The 21,169-nt window shown below is 37.6% G+C and overlaps 1 protein-coding gene across 1 annotated transcript in view; it reads right to left on the bottom strand.

Annotated features, from left to right (window-relative positions):
- The window catches only part of LOC127425429 (syndecan-3-like), a 47,438-nt gene extending 28,617 nt beyond the window's left edge, over positions 1 to 18,821 (bottom strand). The window contains exon 1 of the mRNA XM_051671444.1: positions 18,501 to 18,821. Coding sequence (XP_051527404.1) covers positions 18,501 to 18,554 — 54 coding nt within the window. The 5' untranslated portion in view covers positions 18,555 to 18,821. The remainder of the gene's footprint in view (positions 1 to 18,500) is intronic.
- Between the last annotated feature and the right edge of the window lie 2,348 nt (positions 18,822 to 21,169).

Here is a 21,169-nt window from a genome sequence, read left to right as displayed (position 1 = left end):
ACATGCCAGTCTGTTGCATACTGTGGCAACTCAAAAACAAACACAAAGACAATGTTAAGCTTCATTTAACGAACCAAATAGCTTTAAACTGCGTCTGATATAATGGCAAGTGATTTTCTAGTACCAAATTAGCAATTTAGCATGATTACTCAAGGATAAGGTGTTGGAGTGATGGGTGCTGGAAATGGGGCCTGTCTAGATTTGATCAAAAATGACTGTTTTTTATACTTTGTTGAATTAAAGTACCAATTTCCTTCTGAAATAGCAAAATCTGTACATTATTCCAAACTTTTGGCCGCCAGTGTATATATATTTAAAAAAAAAATATTGCTGCAGTATGCCATGATTGACCAATCAGAATCAGGTATTCCAAAGAGCAGTGTAAAATAAATATACACAGTATGTATATAAGTGTTAATGCCAATAAACTCTTGTTTTCATAAAATATACATAAAGTATGAAAGTACAAAAAGATATAATACAAATCTAACTGTGTTACCACAAAATATTATGTACTTAGCCATTTAGTGACATGCAGTAGACTAATTGTAGGAACTGTTCTGCAGGGGTACCTTGGGGTTACGTGCAATGCTCAAGGGCACAGTAATAATAAGACATCTCTCTGCCTCTCCAGTTCAGAACTTACGCACAACCACCACCCCATCATCATGTGATGTTTTTCTGTGCATGTGCATTATAAATTAAAGTCACATTTGCTTCAGAATAAGCTTCATATGACCAGAATTCAGATCATGTTCATCATCATGCCCATTAAAAAACATCAGGTTAAAGCAGGAATGCAGTTGCCTGTTACACAACTCTTACTTTTTCCACACCAACAGATAATAACCAACAAGGGTAATGTAAATTAAGTGCGCCTACTGATAGCGTCATTTAATAGCACATGCTGTCTGCAGGACCACATTAATGCACAGGCTTACCTGGGCTTAAGCCCCAGGGCCTGCGGCATAAGGGGGGCCCCGAACTCCCGGGGGGTTTCAGTCGCAGATAGGGTTGCAACGGTATGAGATTTTCACGGTATGATAACTGTCTCAGAAAATATCATGGTTTCGCAGTATCACGGTATATGGTATTACACAATTATTATTAGTTACAATGACCCTTAAAGGAGAGAAAACAGAAGGGCTTTTTTTTTTTTTTTGGTTGAACAAATGCTTTATAATAATTGAAACTTAACTTAAACTTAAAAAATGTTTTAATGGAAGTATTTGTAAAAAAGTCTCCCTTTTGAAAATAAAATAAATAGAATAAATAAGAAAGCTAACAGAATTTTAATAATAAACCGAATTATAAACATGATAAAAAAAAAATAGCATGTAACTATAACATGTTATATAACTAAAACATGTTAGTTTACATGTTAACATAGAATGTTAAATTAACTACAAAATGAAAAATAACGTCAGCTGTGTGAGCTTTTAAAGTTATGTCCTATGATTATTAATAATTAATATATACTGTAAGTGCGCAACAGCACAGCCAGACTGCTCCTGTCTGTACCTTTAACTCAGTGGTTCTCAACTGGTTTTGCTTCAGGATCCAGATTTTACATTGGAAAAAAGTGGTGACACACCATAGTAAAAACGTAACCTGTATTTAATGTATCCTGGGTCGCATTTCCTTTTATGTTGTATAGTTTTGTTCATGGTTTTCAAGTACAAGGACATGCATCAAGTGACATTATTTTTGTTGTTGACGTCAACAAGAGAAGAGCAGATCATGATCGCCCAAAAGTGGGACGCAGGTCTATTCAGACTGGTCGCAGCCCACCAGTTGAGAAACACTGTTTTAACTCACATACACAGTCACTTATGTCAGACACCCTCGCCTCACTTCTCTCTGACATTTTCTCCGCTGCATGTGTTTTTGTGGTGCAAGTTGACGAGTCTGACAGGCAGTCGAGGAGGAAAGGAGATGCGCATGTGCAGGTGAGATTCTCCGTCCGGTTGCATTTTTTTTTTCTCAATACCGTAGATAAGCAAATGTACACGGTATGAAAACCGTAAATTTTCATACCGTGGTATACCATGAAACTAGTATACCGCTGCAACCCTAGTCGTGGTATTTTCCCGTCAACGTTCTCGGTAAAGACGCTGATGTAATGACTGACAGGGGCCCAGCGAAACGATAAGCCCCGGGGCCAAGGACCACCTTAATGCAGCCCTGGCTGTCTGTTTTGTTTTAGCACCCTATTCACTAATGGAATATGCAAATCAGGTAACGGCACAAACACAGCCAAAAATGTTGTGCTGAACACAATCTGCATGGCACATTTCCTGATCTTGTGGGTCAGTTCTGAGCACTAGGTTGTGGAGGATGCAAAAAATTACCGCAATCTAGGCACATGAATCGGCTCTTTAAAACGCTGAAAATGTGGTCATCTACACCACGCATATGGATATACAGTATATGCCCAGTTTCAATGCTCTTAAATCATTTGATCATCATTGAATGAATACAGTATCAGCAGCCAAGATCAATAGAAACTGTACAAAACATCTTTTTAATAAAATTCCATTATGCCTGCTTTCTGTGGGTGATAATAACTCTAGGATAATAGTGCCAGACAGGCGCTGAGTTTTGTGAATATGGCACAATCAATAATAAGCCTAATTCACATAGAAAGGAGGAATATTGGCACTAATAAGTATGACAATGGCTTTATTTAAATATGGTGCAGCGCATTTAACGAATTTCCAAACTGGATTACAGGTTGTTAGTAAATAAGACACAAGTTTTTGAGCTGAAATGCTGCATGCAAGAGTGGCACAACCATTTAATGCAGTCTGAGCTCTGAAAATTATGTGATTGTGGCAGTTCCGAAGTGGAATGTTAAGGAGCCCCTTAGAGGACAGGGTGGGAATTTTTTGCGTTCCCTTGCAATAATTTGCATTCCCTCACAATAGTTTTGCATTCCCTCGCAATAAATTTATCATGGTTTTACTTCAGTAACCATATTTTAACCATCATATTTGTAGTGAAACCAGTGATAATACTGGAAAAACTATAAGAATACCATAGTTTAACTATGGTTTTACTATAGGAATATTGTAGACCGTGGTAACTATAGTTTTTGGTGGAAATAATTTTTCTATTGTTGCCTAATGTTGTAGTAACCATGAATGTTGTAGGCTATGTTTTGTTTGTTTGTTGCTTTTTAGCGAAAACCACGTTTTTACTATGGTAATGTTTTAGTAGAGAAAAGTAAGTTAGGGCCTGGGTAGCTCAGTGGTAAAGATGTTGGCTACCACCCATGGAGTTCGCTAGTTCGAGTGACTCCAGCCGGGTCTCCTAAGCAACCAAATTGGCCCGGTTGCTAGGGAGGGAAGAGTCACATGGGGTAACCTCCTCGTGATCACTATAATGTGGTTCGCTCTTGGTGGGGCGCGTAGCGAGTTGTGTGTGGATGGCGTGAAGCCTCCACACGCGCTATATCTCGGTGGTAACGCGCTCAACAAGCCACGTGATAAGATGCACGGGTTGACGGTCCCAGACGCAGAGGCAGCTACCCAGATTGAGTCACTACGCCACCACGAGGACTTAGAGCACATTGGGAATTGGGCATTCCAAATTAAAAAAAAAAAAAAAAGTAACCATATTTTTTGTAGGGGAAACCATGGTTTTAATACAGTACTGTACCCATATAGTAACCATGGTTCACTTACAACAATGTCTCATTCCCTTCATCTCAGGGAACCGAGGATACATGCGTAACCGGAGATGTTTTACTATAGATTAAGCATGGTAATTCTTGTGGTTACTATGGTTTTACTATAAAATATGGTTACTACAGTAACACCATGGTAAATTTATTGCTAGGGCACACAAATTTATTGTGAGGGAACAAAACAATTTCCCTCCCTGTCCTCTATGTGCTCCGTACTTAACAGATGAGGTTTGGAGGTTAATGTTCTATCAAGTTTTAAATCAACAAAACGGACCTTCTTACCTAAACCTAACCAACAGTTTTATTAAAAGCAAATGTGACATGAAAAACAACTGATGAAGCAACCATGTCATTTTGTGGTGCTTCTATGACATTTCTGGCTCACATCTTGATTTGCATGCTCTTCAGGACTCCGGTTCTTTTCATCACAGTGCAAAGCTCAATCAGTTGAGCTACTGCACAATTTGATCCCTCTCAAACAAGCTTGTAAATGTTGTTGGTTATATAATGCAAACGTTAAAATGTATTGCCTTAGAAGTCACGTACTATAGTATGTGTTTAAATGTCAGAAGATAGCATTGTGTGAGGAACAAAGGGAAATGTGTTTATGAACTGATCATCTGCCTTTTTACTCGTAAATTGTGTAACAGGGAATAAAAATCATTGCTGCTGTAGTGCTTCAGGTGTTCATTTCACCAGAAAAGTGCCACAAAACATACAACAAGCGATATATTTTCGCATTTTGCGAACATTTAGGTGAAGTAACGTGATAAGAGACCAGGTTGGTTTAGTGAATTCCCCCAGAGTGTGAGTGTATGGTGAGGGAAGGTACATACATACATACAGTGATCTGAATAAATAACGCAATTATGAGAGCAGTGAGCTGTTCTTTCTCCATGTCTCTCTCCCTCTTTCTGTGTAATACATTGACAAGGTTGTGTTGAGCATCCCGGTCTATGTACCATCGCACAAAGCTCTTTAGTGACTGTGTTTAACTCTGTCTCTCTTTCTCGGTCTCATTCTGCCCTACCTCCAGCAGGTGATCTTTTTTTAATCTTTCAACCATACACTTGTGGATTAGCAGCAGTGTAATCTGCTTTCCAGCATGGCTTTCTAAGTGGACGTGTAGCTCACTTAACTCAGATCGATCAATATCACTTTCCATGCACAAAATGATAAGTGAAGAGATTAGCAGGAAGGAGTGGAGAGAAAAATAGATTGACTGAGGCAGCCGATTCCGGTCTCTGCTTTATCCTTCTCTCGCTCTCTCTTTCACACACTGTCTTTTCCACCCGCTTGTACAAATGCAAAAAAATGACAGACAGCCATTTAACACATTTGCAGTGTGTTTAGACTGAGGATTTAGCACATATCCATTTGTTTCTCTTTTGAATTGCACTTTATCCTACAATAAAAGTGCATTTTCTTTATCAGTATTTTTGTCTTGTATTGTAGCAAAAATACAGTGACAGGAATAAGTAAGGATTGTCTGTTTTGTTAAGCCAGACTGTGTTCATCTATTGTCTTAGTTGAAAATCAGAATTTATGACCAAATTATGCAGAAATCCACAGTAAACCCAAAAGCTCACATACTTTTTTCTAAATTCTAAACTTTTTCCCAAACCTAAATTTTAAACTAAATCTGTTTGTAAATATCTAGGCTAACAAAACTGCAACTGTATTTAATCTTGTGAGACCCCGCGCAATGCATAATTTCATTTCATTTAAACCGACTGATCTCAGTTCTGGAGACTCTGTGCTGTCGGTAAAGGGTCATGTGACCAAACAATATGGCACTGATCACAGTGGAGTTTGTCTTTCAGAGAAACGGCAACTAAACTAAAATGTTAAGAAAACGAATTAAACTTTTACATGGAAACCTGTTTGAGTCAAAAGATTAGAGTCTCTAGTTTCATCCGATGTGCCATTTTTAAAATTTGAGCGATTTATCATGAAAATGCCATGCTGCTAAACACAATGTACACTAATGTGTACAACAGCACAAGGTTTTCATTAGAAATCCTATATTTACTGTGCATTTCCACATTGAGAAAAAAAAATGCTTTCAGGGGCTTTATATGGAGTTAGGATGAAAATATGGTGCATTTCAAACTGTTCTGAGACCAGTGCAGACAGACAGCACACAGAAGTCTTTTACTAAAAAGGGAGCAAGGGAGCATCCTGTTGCTTTCCTATCAAGCCAAGTGCATTTTATCCACTATCCAACTTCCAATCAAAAGTTCAGTTTCCGGCTGCAGATGATGTTTGAACCACTCAATATGTTTTGCAGACATGAGACAATGGTAATCAGTACATAGATTCAGAATTTATAATATATAATTTTATTTAACATGGTTGGCAGTGATTGGATAATGCTGGCCATTACTTGTATCAGGATAAATTATGCTAATTTCTGATTGATAAAATGCTTCAGCACAGGCTATCACTTGTTTGTTTGACAGTGCAAAGAGAAAACATTGAGATTTTGTTGCCAAAGTAGAAAAAACATTGTATCAAAAGTCAAATTAAGTCAAAAAAAAAATTATTTGTATAGTTTTTTATTTTTTGCTTTTCCCAATGAACATTGTTCCAGCAGCTTTACAGGATATCAACTGTAATGTCTGTAACGACTCAAAAAAAAAAAAAAAAAAAAAATATATATATATATATATATATATATATATATATATATATATATATATATATATATATATATATATATATTCATGTTTATTAGGTGTTTCTAGGGAAATGGAAAATGCACACAACAGTCACGGTTGGGTCTCAGGAGGAGACCCATCCTTAAAACAAGATAAATTTAAAGCAAATAAAATAAGACTTCAGAGAATATATCTTGAATTAGGTTTATTTTTCTCACCTCATTGGCAGTTTAGTGAGGTCTATGCTTAAAACTGGGGGGAAATGACAAAGTTAAATAAAACTGAAAGAAAAAATAAAAGTTTTACATAAATGTATCTTGTTTTAACAATGTTTAAATATTTTTGCTGGAAAACAAGACAAATCTTCCAGCTAAGAAAGTTATTTTTTTGCAATGTGAGAATCACTGCACAGGAAACACCCATGCATGCTCACAGCACGAGTGACGCATTCCTCCAAACACAGCTGCTATTATTACCTGACTTGTCAAAATATAATCATACCTTAGGTAATTGCAATTAGCAGTGAGATTAAGTGACTCTGACAAACATTTCTTTATGCAAATCAGTGTTAGATATTGCACGAGTATTCCTTTGTTAAAGTATGCAGTAAAATCATGTTTTAATTATTTGGAGTTCTGTTGGTCCTTAAATCTGTGTAAAAGTGTTTTAAACTGTCTCTAGCATGTGGAACGTGCTTAGTCTTCCATTAGTATTGTGTTTTAGCATCTAATATTGCTGTATAGCACTTTGGTGAACATTTTTTGTTTTTAGATGTGCTCTATTAATACATTTTGCTTGACTGAAGTATTTCACAGAGTATAAAACTGTGACAGCAACATTTCTCCTAACATTAAGTGTTTGTGGGGAAATAAATGACAGAACTGTGCCTGATCTTGGCCTAAGCACTTGACTTGTAGGCCAAAGGACGGGGGAGGGGTGAGTGTGAGCCTTGATCTCATTCAAGTCAGAATCCCTCTCCTCCTCATTAAACTGCAGTGAACTTGACATGACAGCGGATGTCCTGGGAGGTTCTAGTGGAAGGCAGTTGCTTTATACTGCCAGAAACTCTGTAAGGTCAGACTGTTGTGGGAAGATCAGATGCAACTCCTGAACTTTCATATGAAATTACATTAACCTCCTGAGTGTGACTCTTGTTATGCATTTTCCATTTCCCTTTTTGATTTGTAACTAGTAGCACCTAATAAACATGTAAAAAAAAAATCTACATCAAATAGCTTTCCTAAAAATTTATGTTCACACACTGGTGGCCAAAAGTTTGGAATAATGTACAGATTTTGCTCTTTTGGAAGGAAATTGGTACTTTAATTCACCAAAGTGACATTCAACTGATCACAAAGTATAGTCAGGACATTAATGATGTAAAAAACAGCACCATCACTATTTGAAAAAAGTCATTTTTGATCAAATCTAGACAGGCCCCATTTCTAGCAGCCCTCACTCCAACACCTTATACTTGAGTAATCATGATAAATTGCTAATTTGGTACTAGAAAATCACTTGCCATTATATCAGACGCAGTTTAAAGCTATTTGGATCGTTAAATGAAGCTTAACATTGTGTTTGTGTTTGTTTTTGAGTTGCCACAGTATGCAATAGACTGGCATGTCTTAAGGTCAATATTAGATCAAAAATGGCAAAAAAAGAAACAGCTTTCTCTAGAAACTCATCAGTCAATCATTGTTTTGAGGAATGAAGGTTATACAATCCTTGAAATTGCCAAAAAACTGCAGATTTCATACAAAGGTGTACACTACAGTCTTCAAAGACAAAGGACAACTGGCTCTAACAAGGACAGAAAGATGTGGAAGGCCAGATGTACAACTAAACAAGAGGATAAGTACATGAGAGACTCTAGTTTGAGAAATAGACGCCTCACATGTCCTCAGCTGACAGCTTCATTGAATTCTACCCGCTCAACACCAGTTTCATGTACAACAGTAAAGAGAAGACTCAAGGGTGCAGGCCTTATGGGAAGAATTGCAAAGAAAAAGCCACTTTTGAAAGAGAAATACAAAAAGAAAAGGTTAGAGAGGGCAAAGAAACACAGACATTGGATAACAGATAATTGGAAAAGAGTGTTATGGATCTTAACCCCATTGAGCTTTTGTGGGATCAGTTAGACTGTAAGGTGTGTAAGAAGTGCCCGATAAGACAGCCACATCTATGGCAAGTGCTACAGGAAGTGTGGGGTGAAATGTCATCTGAGTAACTGGACAAACTGACAGCTAGAATGTCAAGGATCTGTAAATCTGTCATTGCTGCATGTGGAGGATTTTTTGAAGAGAACTCTTTGAAGTAGTTTTTCCAATTTGTAATAGTAGTTTTTCACGTTATTAATGTCCTGACTATACATTGTGATCAGTTGAATGCCATATTGGTGAATAAAAGTACCAATTTCTTTCCATAAGAACAAAATCTGTACATTATTCCAAACTTTTGGCCGCCAGTGTATGTGTACAGTGGGGCTAAGATGTGACATTTTTAATAATACTAAGCAATAAAAAGTCATATTTTTTAAATCAAATTGTTTATTATGTTTCCAGGAGTGTTGGTATTTCATGTTTTTGAGACATTACTGCTGATTTTCTGTAAATCTGCTTTGGAACAATGTGTATTGGAAAAAGCACAAATAAAAACTATACAAATAAAAATTATTTGACTTAATTTGACATTAGTTACGATGTTTTTTCTACTTTGGCAACAAAATCTCAATGTTTTCTCTTTGCACTGTCAAGTGATAGCCTGTGCTGAAGCATTTTATCAATCAGAAATTAGCATAATTTATCCTGATACAAGTAATGGCCAGCATCGTCCAAACACTGCCAACCATGTTAAAATAGAATTATACATTATAAATTCTGAATCTATGTACTGATTACCATTGTCCCATGTCTGCAAAACATATTGAGTGGTTCAAACATCATCTGCAGCCTGAAAATGAACTTTTGATAGGAGGTTTGTATATAATGCACTTGGCTTCATAGAAAAGCTATAGGATGCTCCCTTGCTCCCCATTTAGTGATTGAATTAACCTCCTGTGTGCTGTCTGTCTGCACTGGTCTCAGAACAGTTTGAAATGCACCACATTTTCATCCGAACTTCATATAAAGCCTCTGAAAGAAAGAAAATTCTCTTCTACATTGTGTTTAGCAGCATGATATTTCACAAATAAATTGCTCAAATATATATAAAAAAAAAAATGGCATATCAGATGAAACTAGAGACTCCAATCTTTTTACTCAAACCGGTTCCAATGTAAAAACGTAAGTTTCTTACCAGATGTAGTTTTGTTGGCGTTTCTCCCAAAGACAAACTCTGATGTGATAGGTGCCATGTGATTTTGTCACATGACACTGTACGTTGAAAGTTTAACTTTAGTGACAGCCCAGATTCACCTGAAGATAAGTTGTTTTAAATTAAATTATGCATCGCATATAGCGAAGCCAAAATACAACGTCCACGCATGTGTACGCGGGGTCGCACAAGTTGAAAATGGAACTGTAATATTTTTGACATTTTCAAAAATGTTCTCCTATTCCATCTTAATATGCGGAGACATCTATAAGCAAGTCATTTGTAGGTTGATTCCCCCAAAAGTCCCCCCCAAAAAACTGGCGCTATAAAAACATTGTTCTGTTTGTTCGGGTATCCCCACAAACTAATGGCAGGAGTTTGGAGCGGGACTATTTGTTTATCCAACTATGGTCAACTATTTGTTTATCCAATTGCATACAGGTGGAATATTGAAACCTCTTTGAAAACAGTTACTATTTTTGCAATCCCATTTGGTGACGATAGCGGTGCAGAAATGACACACTTCTCCTTTTATATTTTAATGTTACAAAAGGGGGATATTTGGGCGATGGTATATCAATTTAGTAATAACAAAAGAAAAACAGTTTAACAGCTTAAACGCCTCCTAAAATTCACACCAGAATGAATCTCTATCATTCATTGTATTGTGTTAGTGCTCTTGTGCAGAACTGAGAGATGTCAGTGTTATTTACAGGGTCTCTCTCTGTTAGTCATCCTCCACACTTGACAGAAGTCTGCATTTCAACAGATGTGTGTGCCAGCTCCTTAAAATCTAATACTCAAGAGTCTGGCAGAGCAGAAGACAAGCACTTAAGCCAACATTCTGACATTTAAAAAAAAAAAAAATTGAAAATGCATGTCACTGACTGGTACAGACTATTATGCTTGTGTTTGTCAAATATGTCTCTGATATTTACTTTGCATCTATTCTCCAGATAGGCAGACAACCTACATCTGTTATTCAATAATGCTTCGCATTAAATCATCTTTAACTGCAGTATTGTCCATTTATAAGTTAGTCAAAACAAGACTCTTAACTTTACAACTCTGGGGCACAATATTCTGATCTGACTAAAGATTGATATTTGAATTAGTATTGTTTGTATACAAGCCAAGGTCACAGTTATGGAAATTAATAAGCAACCTTGCATGAATTTGTAACCTTGCAGCATACATATCCCAAAAAGTCCTGTATATTAGTATTTTTTAACATTACAAATGAAACCCTAAATGGACGGGGGGGGGGGGGGATTAATAACAAAATGTATGTGCAATGCATACCTGTTTCAAATCACAACAATAACGTCTTACTCTGAAAGACTTGATTGAAATCATGTAACCAATGTTGGCTTCAAATAACCAATCAGGTAAAAAACAAAATCATTTAAAAAACCCACATTGGTGGTTACAACCCTAATAAAATGTTGCTGGATAAAACATTTCTGAATTCTAGTAAAACATCTTTATCAATCAACTTGTGGATTTCATATTTTAATTAAAACTTAATCAAGAAACATGCATGAATTTGCATTCAATGAGTCATTTAACTCCTCTAAAAATGTGTTCTAGTTATTGAATTGCAAAGACAGTGTGATCATTTGCACATCAATATGCAACAAGCTCTGGGCTCCATCACTCAGACGACTCGCAGTTTTGAGCATAAAAAAAATGGAAATGTTGAGTGATTAAGCATCAGTAGAGGTTATACTGAAGGTGAGTTTGACCTTTTGTATGTTTGTGTGCACATGGCGAAAAACAAAGAAAATGCAAAGTGGAGGTGGATTAAATTGTGCATAGTGTGAAATCCTCAAGGATGGGACCACAGACAGTTTACTTTATGCGTGTGGTTTCGCACATATTGTTGCCTTTTGGCTGTGAGCTATTTTTTTTCCCTTCAGCTCTTCTCTGTGAGTTTTGTGACTCAGTAAATAGTAATCATTAAAATGAAGTGTCTGTATAAAAATAGTTTATAAACTACCTTACTGCCAGGTGTTAGATAGGCTATTGCAAAGTTTTGGACTACTATCATTTAAAGCTGCAATATGTAAGATTTTTTGTTTTGTTTTTTGGTTACAATTAACAAAATATATAAAAATCTGTGTTTAAAACCCTGTCCTTGTCTTACCCGATTCACCTTGGTAAGCCTACAATAATAACATTTATTTAGAGTTGTGCGAAATCACAGACTTATGTCATTCGTCTTTGCGTGTTTACGTCATAACTCACGTAACATTGCAAACTGCTTGCAAATTTAGGTTTCAACCACAGATGCCACTAGAAAGCATAAAGTTCCATATTGCAGCTTTAATATATGTTCATTTTAGAAGTTAAGATAAATGCTTGTTTTTGCAAAGACAAATTCACTCAGTACGTTTACATACGCAGTTATACCTGAGCTACAAAGGGTTTTGTATAGTCAAGCTACAGTCTTCATCTGTCTGTCCAAGTATACATGACACAATGCATAAGTGTCATAATACACATTGTGCTTAACGTATGTCTTTTGGAGCATGTGCACAATGCAGAGGCCAATTGCCAATTGTGGTCTGATGAACAAGTATACATGCTGGACGAAGCAAAGCGACAATCACATTATCTAGGTCTGCTAGTCTGATTTAGCAAAATCTGACTGGTATGATTTCAGTCGGACAAAGGCGTTTACATGACATTTAAAAAAAAAAAACATTATTGTTTAAGTCCGACTGAAATCGAACTTTTACAGTACATGTAAACATACTGAGTGTCAGACGGAATTTTTTAGCTATTAAATGACCGTATTTCTTGTAACAGTCACTGTTGTATTTGTGCATCTGCACTGTACACACTCCATTTCATGTCAGCTTCCATGGGGACTGACTACTAAATAATGTAAAGTCTCCATCTCCAGGAAATCCCCTCAGATCTTTAGAGAAAACGCTGAGACTCACATACTCCTCATTAAACGGATGCATGTCCGTTTCATTCATTCTCAAATGAATGAAAGAATGTGCTTGATCATTTATCTTTCTTACAAACACAAGCACATTGTTGAATAATGGAACATTTCTTGCTTCCAATTAACTCTAGGTTGTTTCAACATTGTATAAAATGCTCATCTAACGTTCACCCTGCCCCGATACTGGAAAGTTAACGACATTCCAGAAGTCCCAGAAGCGTGCTACCACACCCCTATTCTCTCGTTAAACTAATTATCCTTGTGGATCCGCTATCTCCATGGAAACGTGTCACTACCCCTACTCTTTCCCCGAGCAAGAGGCCATGAGAACATCTGCAGAGCAAACAAATAATTCGGGAAAGAGGAAAAGGAGGGACATGCGCATACACACATTTTCTCTGGGCAAGGGCTGTCCTGCTTGGCTACAATAGCTATATTCATATTTATAGAGCAGCTTGGTAAGGCATCTTAAAATGTATTGTGGTTTTGGAACCCTTCCCACCAATGCTCTCTAATTTAGAGTCTTATTATAGCATGGCACACATACAAGAGCACACATAAATTTGGGACACAAAACCCCTCTTCATTTTGAGGGGGAAAAAATATTCAATCAGGTTGCGGGTTTTCTGAGATACCCGATCACAAACATACCCGTGCACACATGGAAAACCACACCTGTAAAAATAATGTTCTGGCATGTTACAAACAAACACTTTAAACCACACAAATGCCCACATTTCAGAGTATAAAATATATCGTTTATATGTCCCTTTCCTCTTAGCCCATATCTCTTCCCATGTCTGTCTCACTCTCTCTCAGGTATGGAGTGCTTTCCCCTCCCCCATCAGACTGTTGGAGCCGCATCTTAATTAGCGAGAGGTGGAGAGAGAGATAGAGAGAACAAAAAAGATTCAGCAGGAAAAGACATGCTGAGGAAGAGTGGAGTGTGAATGACAGAATTAGAGGGGCAACAAAAGGGGAGAGACCAGAGAACGAGACAGAAAGGGTTGTGACTGAGATGTGCTCTGCCGTTGTCATGGTGACTCTGTGGAGAACAGGTAGAGCAACATCGTCTCCTGGGAAAAGAGCAACCAGCCCTGATCCTCCCTAACTTTCTCTTTGCCTCCCCAACCACATTTCTCCTGCATTCACCGTTTCCACTTTTCTCAGCAATTCATCTCTCTCTTTTCTCTTTCCCCTGCTTAATATGAGATCTGAACTTCAAATGCATGACTACAGTACCACATTACACTGTAAAAAGTGTAAATGTGCAGTTGTTACCAGGAGCACAGCCACAGAAAAGATGCATGCTTGTTTGCAAAGAGTGCGTTTACATGCACACCAATATTTTGATAACTAACAAAAATCAGCTTATTGAAAAAAAAAAAACTGACAATGTAAGAAAAACGTGTTCACTTGAGATTTTAAATCATCGGTTTATTCTCAGTTTTTGACGTCAAACCATAAGCAATCATGAGTGCAACACTTGCGCACATTGGATAAGCCAGTTATATTCTATCACAAGTCTGTTATATTATCACCTCACAACTCAGGGTGTTTAATGAATGAAGGTTTATGATGATCTTTTGAATGAACTTAATGAAAGACACATGTAAATATAGCCTCTGTGACCCAGATTTTACCTACCTGCATCCATCAACTTCAGGTTATCAGGAAAGAGGCGGATTACAGATGTGGCGAGGTCAAAGGGAGGTGAGCATGACGTGGCTCATTTAGTTTATGTGAAGCAGGTGGGCTGATAAGGAGCACCTCCCAGGCTGACACCTCTAAATGAAATGTTTTCACACCAGGAACACTGCCATTTGGTGGAGCTGATAATGTTTTTGGTTTTTTTAGTGACACTACGCTTCAGCTGGAATCCTCAGGAAGTGTGGACGTGTATTATGTTTGTTGAGAGACTTTGGCTAAGAGATTGGCTTTCAGATATTTAGGGTAGTCAGATTTGAACACAAATGATTAGTAGTTCTAAATTGAGGTGTATGACATGTATTATGTTAAAATAGACTTTGAATAAATGTATGTATATATGCAGATCATATACGAGACAAAACAGACAAGCTTTATCAGATGCTATGAAAAGGTTTCCCGCAGGACAGGAAAGTCACCAATGAGCTCCCATTTATAATATCTCAATTGTTTCTCCTAGACAGTAATAAGATTAAATGGAGAGCTAATGGAGATTTTGCTTCTCAACTTTGTCTCTTGAGAAAAAGAACACTCACTAATCTTACACGTTTCCTTCAAATAAATCTCAACAATGTTTGGATATTTGCCAAGATACCATTGTCTTCTTTAAAATGTCAGACATCTCAATATGAACACTAATATTTCTCATCAAATTCTTTCATAAAGACCATATTATCTGGGCTATCCAGTTTATCTTAATTTTATTGCTCTGTACTCATACTGTCTGTAACAATTGTCTCAAGTGTGTCTATTTTTATTCCACCTGAGGAATTTCAGCCCACCGAGCTAAGAAAGAACAACCTCTGAGCAATAATATTTGCCGCTGCATTTGTTTACGCCTTTTGAAATAGTTTTAGCTACCAGTCCAACAGACCCAACATCTTTTGACTCCAAAGCCATATTGGTTTATTTTCCCAGGCAATGCTAATCCAACTTGTGGGCCACACAGACTTTAAGTCTGAGCGTAGCGTGTCCAAATCAAAACTTTAAAACACTGTGCAACTCTTGTGTGTCTGTGTGAGTGAAACGTTTATGCAGCCAAGTGAGAAAGTCAGCAACAGAAACTTCCTGTGTCAAATTGCTTCACACATTCCTCTCTCCTCATTTTCTCTCATTCTCTCCCTGTTCCCTCCTCCTCAACTCCCTCCCTCTCTATGGTTGTCTTTGTCATCTACAACACAAAACACTGATTCAGCGCTGAACCCAGAAGTCCAATGTGATCCTTAAAACACACACACGCAAATGCACAGCTCTCAGGAGCAGATGTGTCCATTAGCTCAATTCCCAGATCTAAATTAAACTCCATCTCTGGCACACAAAGGCAGAAAGGATATGACACCACTGTCCTGATCCACATGAAACTTCCTTTTGAAGTGGCCCCAACAACTCAACCAATCATGCATTATAGAAAAATACAGTACAAGGCTGTGTCCGAATATGCATACTTCCTACTAGTATGCCAAAAACAGGATGCTAATGGAGTATGTTGTCCAAATCCTCAGTATTCGTAAAAGAGTAGGCAAGAAATACCCTGATGACCTACATCATCCACCAAAATTCTGAAGTGCGCTTCCACTGGAAACTGTACTATCCTATAATCTCATGGAAGGAGACATCATATCGGAGACTATTTAGCAGAGACGGGTCACTTCTATTCAAATGAATGGGAGAAATTGGAACGCCCAACCAAGGTGCTCTATCGCTCAATGGATGTAGAATGGAAGTCCCGCCTTACAGGTAAAAGAGCCAATCACCTTTTAGATACAGACAATGCCTGTCAATCAACTTGAGAATGCACAAGCACACAAGCGTATTAGCTATACAAACCAGGAAAATTGCGTTTTTAGCGTAATATGAGGTAAAGCACAATTTATGATATCAGTTTTGTCAGATTTTACAGCTGATTTAAAATATGTTCTTTGATCGTAATCTTGACCAACTGTTTTTGAGATTTTGGTCTTTCCCAATTCAACTAGATAGTGCAGCTTCTATCATGACTGGAAAAAGCTTCCCAGGAGCATTCCAAAAATGGCCGACAGTGGACTGACTTGCTAGAAAGACTTTGGTCATATTCAAAACATTAAATAAAAAAATGAAAAATGCAAAAGAACCGTGAGTTGGGTGGCTCTTTTCACCATTAAAGGAATATTCTGGGTTCTATAGAAATTAAGCACAATCAACAGCATAATGACGATTACAACAAAAATCCTTTTCTTTTAAAAAAAAAAAAAGGAAAAAAATCGAGGTTACAGTGAGGCACTTACAATTAAAGCTAATGTGGCCAGTTTTTGGAGAGTTTGAAGGCAGAAATATGAAGCTTATAATTTTATAAAATCACTTACATTTATTCTTCTGTTAAAACTTGTGTATTATTTGAGCTGCCAAATTGTTTAAATCGATTTTACAGTCGTTTAAGGGTTTTAAGAATTAGGACCTTGAATCGTCACTGCAACAAAGTTGTAAAATTTGATATAATTTTATACAGAATAAGTTAAAGGAATAGTTCACCCCAAAATCTTTTACTCACCCTCATGCCATCCCAGATGTGTATGACTTTCTTCTGCAGAACACAAACAAATATTTTAAGAAGAATATCTCAGCTCTGTTGGTCTATACAATACAAGTGAATGGTGGTCAGAGTTTAAAGCTCCAAAAAGCCACATAATCCATAAGACTCCAGTTGTTAAATCCATGTCTTCAGAAGCAATATGAAGGTGTGGGTGAGAAACAGATCAATATTTAAGTCCTTTTTTTACTACAAATTCTCCTCCCTGCTCAGCAGGTGGTGATATGCACGAAGAATGCGAAACACCAAAAACAAAAGAAGAATGTTGAAATTAATAGTAAAAAAGGAGTTAAATATTAATCTGTTTCTCACGCTCACCTATCAAATCTCTTCCAAAGACATGGATTTAACCACTGGAGTCGTATGGATTACTTTTATGCTGCCTTTATGTGCTTTATGGACCATCAAAGTTCTTGCCACCATTCACTTGCATTGTACAGAGCTGAAATATTCTTCTAAAAATCTTCGATTGTGTTCAGCAGAAGAAAGAAAGTAATACACAATCTGGGATGGCATGAAGATGAGTAAAAGATGAGAGAATTTTCTTCTTTTTGGGGGGTGGGGGGGGGGGTGAACTATCCCTTTAACTTGGGGTCACCAGTAATCATGAGTTTAATATTGCCAGTCAATTGTTTATGAGAAGAAAACAGGCTTTGAGCTCATCACAAGGTCTCAGTTACATGAAAAATTCATATCATCCATATGTGTTTGCTCTTAAAGGGTTTCATCAACATCATAATGCATTTCCTCGCGTGCCCTGTTCAAAAGGTAAATAAGCGTGTCGAGGGGTGGCTCCTGCGCCGCGCGCGGTGTGTCTACTTTCACACTCCCACCGTGAAAACCAATGACGTAATCTGCCTAGCGCACCCCCCATCTCCGGTCAAAAGCATCCGCTGATCGGCGACACCTTTCATCTATTACCTGTCCCATCTCCTTATAACGCAGACTGACCATGTATATATTCCTATAAGGTTGCCCACCGACCATATTTGGTCACAAAGAAAATTACATGTTGTGGAATGACCACCGTCAGGCAAACCCATTCCACTTGTTCGCAAAAATGAGGGACAAAAGGCGTACAAGTAACGCCTAATTAGATGCGACGCGTTAATTATAGTTTATCCTGACACGCGTAATCACACACAAACTTAGCCAGGGAGTCTCTGACCCACAATACCAACACATACGCACACCCACACACATAAAGACCAAAGGCCATTAAAATGACCCCGGAGAACAAACAAGGCAAGGGTTGCCCAGCAGAACCCAGCACCATGGTGGCTAGTTCGTAAGACGTAGATCCCAGCTCAGAGCATTCTTTAACCCACTTGCAGCTCCCCCCAGGCCGCCAGAGACGCGCTGTCTGCGGTCAGCCGAGAGAATGTGGGTCGCGTCCAAGATTTACAACCGAGCAGCAGCAAGTCGCATCAGACAAACATTGCTACTGTCTCTTAATTAATGACCTTACAATTCTTACTCTATGTTTATGGTTACCGCAAGCATATAAGCACACGAGCCCGAATGTGAACGTTGAACATGCTGAGAGTACATGACCGGTGAACATTCGCCCTTTCATAACAATAGATCACAATAGAGTGTCATTCTTACCAGTGTAGTCTGCGCCAGCAAGAGCGCGAGCGCTATCCAGCACGGGAGCTTCATGGTGCTCCAAACGCAGCTCTACGCGGGGCTCGCGCTATCGCCTCGGCTTTCCTCTTTAAGATAGCAGGAGTAAACCTTTCGCTCAGTTTTCGGTATCCAACTTCAGGGCAGGCGGCCGTCGGTACATCCGTCTGCCCGTGATCTCGTATGGCACGCGCTAATCCTGCTAAACCACACGATGACCGAGGAGCAGCACGCGAGTACGGCCTCTCGTGATTTCCTCCCTTCTGACTTTAATGGTTGAGACCTGATGGATGTGGAAGCAGGGAAGACCAGCTAGCGCGCTCTCGCATTCTCTCTCTCCTCTCTCTCTCTCTCTCTCTCTCTCTCTCTCTCTCTCTCTCTCAATTCAATTTTCATTTTAAAGTACTTTATTAGCATGATTGTGTTTACATACAATATTGCCAAAGCATTAACACACAAAACAGATAATGACAAGACAAATAGTAATAATAAAACAGTAACAAATAAAAATAGAATTAAAATAAGGTGCCAGGTAATGAATAAAATAAAAACTATAATAACAATATACACTATATAATATAAAATAAAATAAGCATTTAGTATTTAAAAATAAATAAATACTGTGACTGAAGTACATTAAGGTTTCTGAGGGTGTGCAGTTCAAAAATGAATTTTGCATGATTGTCCTCCCCCAGTAACACCTGCATTTTATCTGTTTCTGCTGAACTGGAAAACTGTGGCATGAGGTTTGAGAGTTTGTCAAAGTATTTCTCTCTCACCTCAGTAAATTTCTCACAGTGAAGGAGAAAGTGTGTCTCTGTCTCGATATCACCAGTGTCACAGTGAGCACAGACTCGTTCTTCCTTTGGAAGCCATGTTTGTCTGTGTCTGCCTTTTTTTTTTCTATGGCCAGACTGTGATCACTGAGCTTGTATTTGGTGAGGATCTGTCTCTGTTTTGGATCTCTTACAATGTGGAGATATTCTGCCAGATTATACTTTCTGTTTAGGGCCCGATAACATTCCAGTTTGTTTTGGTTTTTTACTTTCATTTCCCCAATGGTCCAAATATGAATTTTTGCTTTCTTTTGTGATTTGGTTTATTCTGATTTGGTTTTGTTCAGCAGTTAACAAAACCAAATCTCTAGCTAGCGCGCTCTCTCTCTCCCTCCCTCCTATGGCGTGTGTAAGAAGAGGACGGGCATTCGTGCGGTTGTGGATGCCCCCTGCAGCCCATAAGTACCAGCGTTTTCCTTTCCTCTCCCTTGTTGTCCAGATCCTCTTCTTTCACGAACACGTCCGTGAGAGCTTCCGGACACCCAGCAAATCATTTTGTTGTAGACATGTTTTTTTTTTCTTTTTTTTTTTTTCTCAATGTCTCCGAGATCATTTTATGTTACTGTTTTAAGCCATGGTGTATTTTAAACAAGACATATAGGGCTTTTCTGTTTAAATAGTCTTCTAGGAAGAATTGCAAAGAAAAAGCCATTTTTGAAACAGAAAAAAAAAAAGAAAAAGAAAAGGTTAGAGTGGGCAAAGAAACACAGACATTGGACAACAGATAATTGGAAAAGAGTGTTATGGATCTTAACCCCATTGAGCTTTTGTGGGATCAGTTAGACTGTAAGGTGTGTGAGAAGTGCCCGACAAGACAGCCACATCTATGGCAAGTGCTACAGGAAGTGTGGGGTGAAATGTCACCTGAGTATCTGGACAAACTGACAGCTAGAATGCCAAGGATCTGCAAAGCTGTCATTGCAGCACATGGAGGATTTTTTGATGAGAACTCTGAAATAGTTTAAGAAGTTCTGAACATTTTTTTTTTTTTCTTCAAATTGCAATAATAATTTTTCACTATATTAATGTCCTGATTATACATTGTGATCAGTTGAATGCCAGTTGAATGGTGAATAAAAGTACCAATTTTCCTTCCATAAGAGCAAAATCTGTACATTATTCCAAACTTTTGGCTGCCAGTGTAATATATATATATATATACAGTACTGTGCAAAAGTTTTAGGCACTTGTGAAAAGTGTTGCATAGTGAGGATGTCTTCAAATATAAAAACTATTTATGGCATTATTTTTTTTTTAAGAAATCCTCACTTTGAAAGTTTTTCACAAGTGCCTAAAACTTTTGCACAGTATTGTGTGTGTGTGTGTGTGTATATATATATATATATATATATATATATATATATATATATATATATATATATATATATTCTATTACTTTATATTAATTTTATCACATTTTTATCAAGTTTAATATCATCATATTGAAATAGGCCCTATATACACACACATATTACACTCTATATACATAATGCCTTGAAAAAATATTCAGCCCCCAACCATTATTTCACACAAATGATTTGCACAAACTGAGATTAGTAATTCAACTGATTATTTATTTATTTGTGAATCACTGAACTCTGTTACAGTGCAGCCCCCCCAAAAAGCATTAAATAATAATAATAATAAATAAATAAATAGAAATGTCAACAATTAATAAATATTCATCCTCCTACTTTAATACTTGGTTAAAGGTACTGTAAAAAAAAAATTTCATGGAAAGGTATGCAAAAATTTTCCTTCTCCCTGAAAGATGTTAATGTAATAAGTGTCATGAGATATCTCACCAGTCTCTGT

Source organism: Myxocyprinus asiaticus, chromosome 34, assembly GCF_019703515.2.
Source record: "Myxocyprinus asiaticus isolate MX2 ecotype Aquarium Trade chromosome 34, UBuf_Myxa_2, whole genome shotgun sequence".
NCBI classification, from domain to species: domain Eukaryota; kingdom Metazoa; phylum Chordata; class Actinopteri; order Cypriniformes; family Catostomidae; genus Myxocyprinus; species Myxocyprinus asiaticus.
This window is presented reverse-complemented; position numbering and strand designations above follow the sequence as displayed.